Source organism: Etheostoma spectabile, chromosome 5 (genome assembly GCF_008692095.1).
Source record: "Etheostoma spectabile isolate EspeVRDwgs_2016 chromosome 5, UIUC_Espe_1.0, whole genome shotgun sequence".
Lineage (NCBI taxonomy): Eukaryota > Metazoa > Chordata > Actinopteri > Perciformes > Percidae > Etheostoma > Etheostoma spectabile.
In genome coordinates this window covers 35,869,625-35,876,220 of record NC_045737.1, presented here as the reverse complement: position 1 = coordinate 35,876,220, position 6,596 = coordinate 35,869,625, and the positions used below count along the sequence as shown (strand labels likewise).

The 6,596-nt window shown below is 41.2% G+C and overlaps 1 protein-coding gene across 1 annotated transcript in view; it reads left to right on the top strand.

Annotated features, from left to right (window-relative positions):
- The window catches only part of ankrd44 (ankyrin repeat domain 44), a 36,939-nt gene that overhangs the window by 10,857 nt on the left and 19,486 nt on the right, over positions 1-6,596 (top strand). The window contains exons 8-12 of the mRNA XM_032516519.1: positions 37-151; positions 261-343; positions 2,465-2,528; positions 4,929-4,997; positions 6,308-6,448. Of these exons, the coding sequence (XP_032372410.1) occupies positions 37-151; positions 261-343; positions 2,465-2,528; positions 4,929-4,997; positions 6,308-6,448 (472 nt within the window). The remainder of the gene's footprint in view (positions 1-36; positions 152-260; positions 344-2,464; positions 2,529-4,928; positions 4,998-6,307; positions 6,449-6,596) is intronic.

Genomic DNA, 6,596 nt, shown 5'->3' with positions numbered 1-6,596 from the left:
TGATTCTGATTCAAATGAAATGACGTTTAATTCCAGGTGGGGAGATCGACAGCGTGGACAAGGACGGCAACACGCCTCTCCACATCGCTGCCCGTTACGGCCATGAGCTCCTCATCAACACGCTCATCACCAGCGGAGCAGACTGCACAAAGTTCGTTTGTTCACCTGTTGACACGTTTTGTGCTAAATTATTTAATGTATTATTAACAACAAGGTGCCAACTAAAAGAGATGGTTTCCTTCCTGTGTCTTTCTCTAAAGACGAGGAGTCCACGACATGTTCCCCCTCCACCTGGCGGCCTTGAACGCCCACGCGGACTGCTGCAGGAAGCTTCTCTCCTCAGGTGAACCAGCAGGAAGTAGATTCAGCTACGTTACGTTAGCAACTAGCAACCACTGAACAAATCTGCCAGCAAAAGTTCTACGTTTTGTGAGCATAATTTTATTGAGTAATTCAAATTTAAACTGGTATGGTACACTTTTGTCTCTATTCCTTAAACAGTGGGTTTTAATATTTCAAATTGTAACTAAGCTGATATTTCTTAACCCTTGTGTTGTCTTCCCGTTAACCATGAACTTGCCCTTCCAGGTCAAAATAGACTTTATTATTTTGCTTTTTCGATGTTCTTGTCATTTTTTCTGATTTATTTCTCACTTTTTCCAGCTTTTGGCACTTTTTTAAAAAACCTGAGCTGCTTTAATAACAGGTTTTACACTTATTCTTGGAATTCATGGTCAACAAACCTCATTTATATCAAATTATACATACGTTTTTAGTTAAAAAGGCAGAAATTAAGAAAATTTTGACTGATAGTTAAGATCAGAGGATATTGAGAGGATCTCAGATGGGTAGATGTCAAAGTTTAGTCCGGATACTGTTTTAAAACCAATAAAAAATAAATAATTCAAATGCTACAAGATTTAATAAACCACCCAACAAATTCAGTGAATATAATCATTAATTGTTACCTGAAGAATGTTGTATGGAATCATCCATGTTATTTTGGGGGCAATTTGGTTGAAAGAAATCCATATTTTGGATTTAAAACACTTAGAAACGGGTGAACTTGACCCGAGGACGACACCAGGGTGAAAGCGTTTGAATCATCATTTGCACTACGTGGAAATGTGCTGATTCAGAGTCTGTTTTGCCATTTCCTCGTGGGTATTTTTTTTCCAGGCCTGTTGTTTTTTAATGACTCCACACATACACACATATTTATCTCTGGCCAAATTCAAGTCACAATGTTCCAGAAACAAAACAAAGCCTCAGTGACTTTAATTACTCACCAATGGGACAAAAAAGAGTGCATTCTGTTGACTTTGTCTCTTAGTGTTGACACTTGTAGTTTACTGCTTACATCTGAAAAGTTTACTTTTTGATTTTGGCGTTAAAATAATTTTTCTTTCCACTCATCTCACGAGGGAAGAAATTAACATTACACAAATTTGAAGTATGAATTAGAGGAAAGAAAACAATCCCATTTTGGCACGTCTGTCTGGAGGCATGGAGCGGGATGAAATTCCTCATGTGGCCCTGCTGAGTTGCTGTTTTGAACAACAAAGAAGTTGTTTTCCTGTGCTCGAGCCATGTGCAGCTGCAGCGTTGTGTCTGATCAGAACTGTTGTAAGAAAGTTAGCGGTTCTGAGCTTTTGTGTTTGTTGCACTCTGAGCTAAATCAAGAGCTAAAAGTCCCTTTTTACATTTAATGAACCATGAAGATTAGCAATAAAGCTTTTAAAAAGCAACAGCACAAGACGACAACACACTCAACGTGTTGTTTTTTTGTTAAATGCAACTGTGATGTTACAACACAGTCATGTGGTGGTCTATACATTTATCTAAAGAGACGTTCAGAAAACTTTATTCAACCTCTGTCGGCTCGCAGCAAAAGCTAGCTGCTAGGAATGCTTAGATTTTGTGTTCCTATCTGCAAAGAATGGAGGATCTGCCTACTAGTTATTCTCATGATTCAGTGAGTGACCACATTGAAACAATTATCAAATAAAGTCAGTGCATTCTGTGGGCAGCTTCCCATCTCTGGTCCTTATCCTGGTGACCACCGGTGCTTATTTGCAACGTGAATGTAGCAGCCTCCAGCTTTTGTTACTGTGATGTGATGAGTCTTGTGGCACAGGTGTAGTCCTTGCAGATCCAGTTAGTTAATTTACTTAAAATGTGTACACACATACAGACATACCATGGATGGCGCTCTCTTTCTGTGATTTGTAGCTTATTCATGTTGTGTTTTCCTGTATGCATGGCATGCATCATGCACTCTCACCTAACCTCCCCCACCTGTCGCACTTACACCTGTCTTTCTCTCCACCTGCCCCCCCCCCCCCCCCCCCCCCCCCCCCTCTCTGTGGCGTTGGCTGCTGCTGTGTGTTGTCTGGCCTCCCTGCGCTGCCCTCTTCAGGTCGGAGGTTTAGCATAATGTGTAACGACTCGGTCCTGTCTGCAGGCTTCCAGATAGACACTCCTGACAGCCTGGGGAGGACCTGCCTGCACGCCGCTGCTGCCGGAGGGTGAGCGCCAACATTGGTTACGTACATCTCTTCAGAAGGAAAAGTTTAAAAGGCCTTTAAAAAGATCATTTTTGGTTTATTACAACAGCTCCCAGCTCTTGTTTTTATAGTTTTGGACATGTACGTGGAACACAAGCAGTCAGACGATCGGACATGTCGTAAACAGTCAAATCAGATCCTCTAAACCACTTTTTCAGAGGTGAAACACCTGAAATGTTTATACCATTTGCAAAAAAAACTGAGTACGCGCAACTAAGGCAAGTAGGAAGTTAGTCTGTAAACTGTGATGGATTTTTACAACTGAATGTTGGGGTGATCGTTTTATCTTTTGTCTTTATTTTGGCATTTTTATGATCCTTACTTACCTTGAGTTTAATGTCTCTTGGTGAGTTTCTGTACATATTCTATACTTGTTTTTATGTTTTTATTTTAGTTTTTACATTCTCTATTTTATCTGTATGTATTTCTGGCCTTTTGCTGCCACAACACCTGAATTTACCTTCTGGGGATCAATAAAGGGTTAAATTATCTGATTTTTACCAGAGCTTTTGATTAAAACCTGTCCAATTGACTGCTCTTGTTAATGCCCCATCTGACTTAAATGAGACCCTAATTGTACCTAACTGGGATTTCCCTTTAATCATCTGTTTATCAAAGAGTTTAAGCAACATTTAGTCCTTTATTTGTACTATCAAGGATTGAATTTAGCTGTTTCAACCCTTAAAGCCATAAATAAATATACAGTGGGTACGGAAAGTATTCAGACCCCTTTAAATTTTTCACTCTTTGTTTCATTGCAGCCTTTTTCCAAAAATCAAAAAAGTTCATTTTATCTCAGTAATGTACACTCAGAACCCATCTTGACAGAAAAAAACAGAAATTTAGAAGTTTTTGCATATTTATAAAAAACAAAAACTGAAATATCACATGGTCAAAGTATTCAGACCCTTTGTTCAGTATTTAGTAGAAGCACCCTTTTGATCTAATACAGCATGAGTCGTTTTGGGAAAGATGCAACAGTTTTTCACATCGGATTTGGGTATCCTCTGCCATCCTCCTTGCAGATCCTCTCCAGTTCTGTCAGGTGGATGGTAAACGTTGGTGGACAGTCATTTTCAGGTCTCTCAGAGATGCTCAATTGGTTTAAGTCAGGGCTCTGGCTGGGCCATTCAAGAACAGCCACGGAGTTGTTGTGAAGCCACTCCTTCGTTATTTAGCGGTGTGCTTAGGGTCTTGTTTGTTGGAAGGTAAACCTTCGGCCCAGTCTGAGGGCCAGAGCACTCTGGAAAGGTTTTCGTCCAGGATACCTGTACTTGGCCGCATTCATCTTTCCCTCGATGCAACCAGTCGTCCTGTCCCTGCAGCTGAAAAACACCCCACAGCATGAGCTGCCACCCACCATGCTTCACTGTTGAGACTGTATTGGACAGGGATGAGCAGTGCCTGGTTTTCTCCACACATACCGCTAGAATTAAGGCCAAAAAGTTCTATCTTGGTCTCATCAGACCAGAGGATTTTATTTTCACCATCTGGAGTCCTTAGGGTTTTTTAGCAAACTCCATGCGGCTTTCATGTGTCTTGCACTGAGAGAGGCTTCCGTCGGGCCACTCTGCCATAAAGCCCCGACTGGTGGATTGCTGCAGTGATGGTTGACTTACTACAACTTTCTCCATCTCCCGACTGCATCTCTGGAGCTCAGCCACAGTGACCATTGGGTTCTTCTTTGCCTCTCTCACCAAGGCTCTTCTCCCCCGATAGCTCAGTTTGGCGGACGGCCAGCTCTAGGAAGGGTTCTGGTCGTCCCAAACGTCTTCATTTGAGGATTATGGAGGCCACTGTGCTTAGGAACCTTAAGTGCAGCAGAAATTTTTTTGTAACCTGACCAGATCTGTGCCTTGCCACAATTCTGTCTCTGAGCTCTTCAGGCAGTTCCTTTGACCTCATGATTGTCATTTGCTCTGATGCACGTGAGCTGTAAGGTCTTATATAGACAGGTGTGTGGCTTTCCTAATCAAGTCCAATCAGTATAATCAAACACAGCTGGACTCCAATGAAGGTGTAGAACCATCTCAAGGATGATCAGAAGAAATAGACAGCACCTGAGTTACATATGAGGGTCACGGCAAAGGGTCTGAATACTTATGACCATGTGATATTTCAGTTTTTCTTTTTTAATAAATTTGCAAAAATTTCTACATTTCTGTTTTTTTCTGTCCAAGATGGGTTGCTGAGTGTACATTACTGAGAAATAAAATGAACTTTTTTGATTTTTGGAAAATGGCTGCAATGAAACAAAGAGTGAAAAATTTAAAGGGGTCTGAATACTTTCCGTACCCACTGTAAGTGAATGCATACTGTTCCTGCAGTAATTGTACCCGTCTCCCTGCTCTCTGTGTGCAGGAATGTCGAGTGTGTCAAGTTACTTCTGAGCAGCGGTGGAGACCACAACAGGAGGGATAAGTGCGGCAGGTAAGAGAACACATTTGTTTATAATATCATCAGTAGTCTTGAAATGAGAAGCCAATTAATAGATCAACAAAACAATAAACTGACAATAATTAGTCCTTTTTTTTTTTCAAGCAAAAATACCAAGAGTTCTCAGATTTCATCATCTCAAAATAGTTAGTTGAAGCCCCCGAATTAAACATATTGTTTTTTATATGAGACACTGGTATTGTCCCAAAAATGAAACGGTGGCATTACTCACAGAAAAAGCAGATTAACTTGTTCGGTTACATGTTAGTAGCGCTGCGACTAACATCAGAATCATTTTCAATGGCAATTAATCTCTTGATTATTTTCTGAATTTAATGGATTAGTTGTTTGGTCTATAACGAGTGATAAAAAGAAGATGAATAAAAAGATGACGTCCTGAAATGTCTTGTTTTGTCCACAACTCAGATATTAAGTTCACTGTTTTATTTATTTTTATTGATCCTGCAAGGGGGAAATTAAATCAACATTTTACACTCTGTTGTTAGTCATCACACACGCATGCCCAAGATGGACCTGCACATGCACTAAAGGAGAATGATTTCAGAGAGGGGGGGCTGCTCATGCTTGACAGGCGCCCCAAGCTGTTGGGGGGTGCCTTGCTTATGGGCACCTTGGCGGTGCCCAGGAGCTGACCTGGCACCTTTCCAGCTACCAGTCCACAACCGGTACCATGTCCGCACAGGGACCTGAACGACTTGTACCTCCGGTTCTAAAGCCAAGTTCCTACGGACCGAGCTACTGGGCATTATATCAATGTTATATTGATATCTATATCTATATCTATATAGATATAGATATATTGATATATTGATTATATTGATTATATTGATATATAGATATCGTCTTAGATTTTGGATATTGTAACATGGTAAGTTTTGTCTTTTCCTTGTTTTACAGGCTGCATTACAGTAAAGTGATGCCATTTACTGGACTGTCCTAGCTGTTATATTATTTACATTTACCCACTAAGTCATTAAATCATTTAGGGTGATTATTTGTTTTTTTGACATTTTGTCAAAGCACCAATAGTCAACCATAGAATATCGTTGCACATTTGACAGTGAGGTATTTGGTCAAGAATGTCGTGATATTTGATTTTCTCTATATGGCCCAGGCCTACTGCCACCACATATATTTACTTTTAAGAAGTTGAAATTAGAGATTCCTTTTACGTTCAGGTGTTCGTATACTTTGGGCCGCGGTTTATGTCTTGAAATCCAGATAAAGTGCATCCTGGAAGTTGTGTGTCTGAACATGTACATGTGTCTCTTGTTATTTCCCAGGACTCCCCTCCACTATGCAGCCGCCAGCCGCCACTACCAGTGTCTGGAGACTCTGGTTGCTTGTGGCACCGCCATTAACGCCACTGACCAGTGGGGGCGCTCTGCGCTGCACTACGCCGCTGCCTCGGACCTGGACAGAAGGTGCGGTGCAGGGAGACGGATGTATTCTCCGTCACTGGTTGTTTCCAAAGTTAAAAGTTCTTATGAAATCCACTTATTGACAAGGAGACGAGGTAGAAAACCCACACCCTCGTCACGCTACTCTAAGTGTTGCACTGGGTGGCTGTCT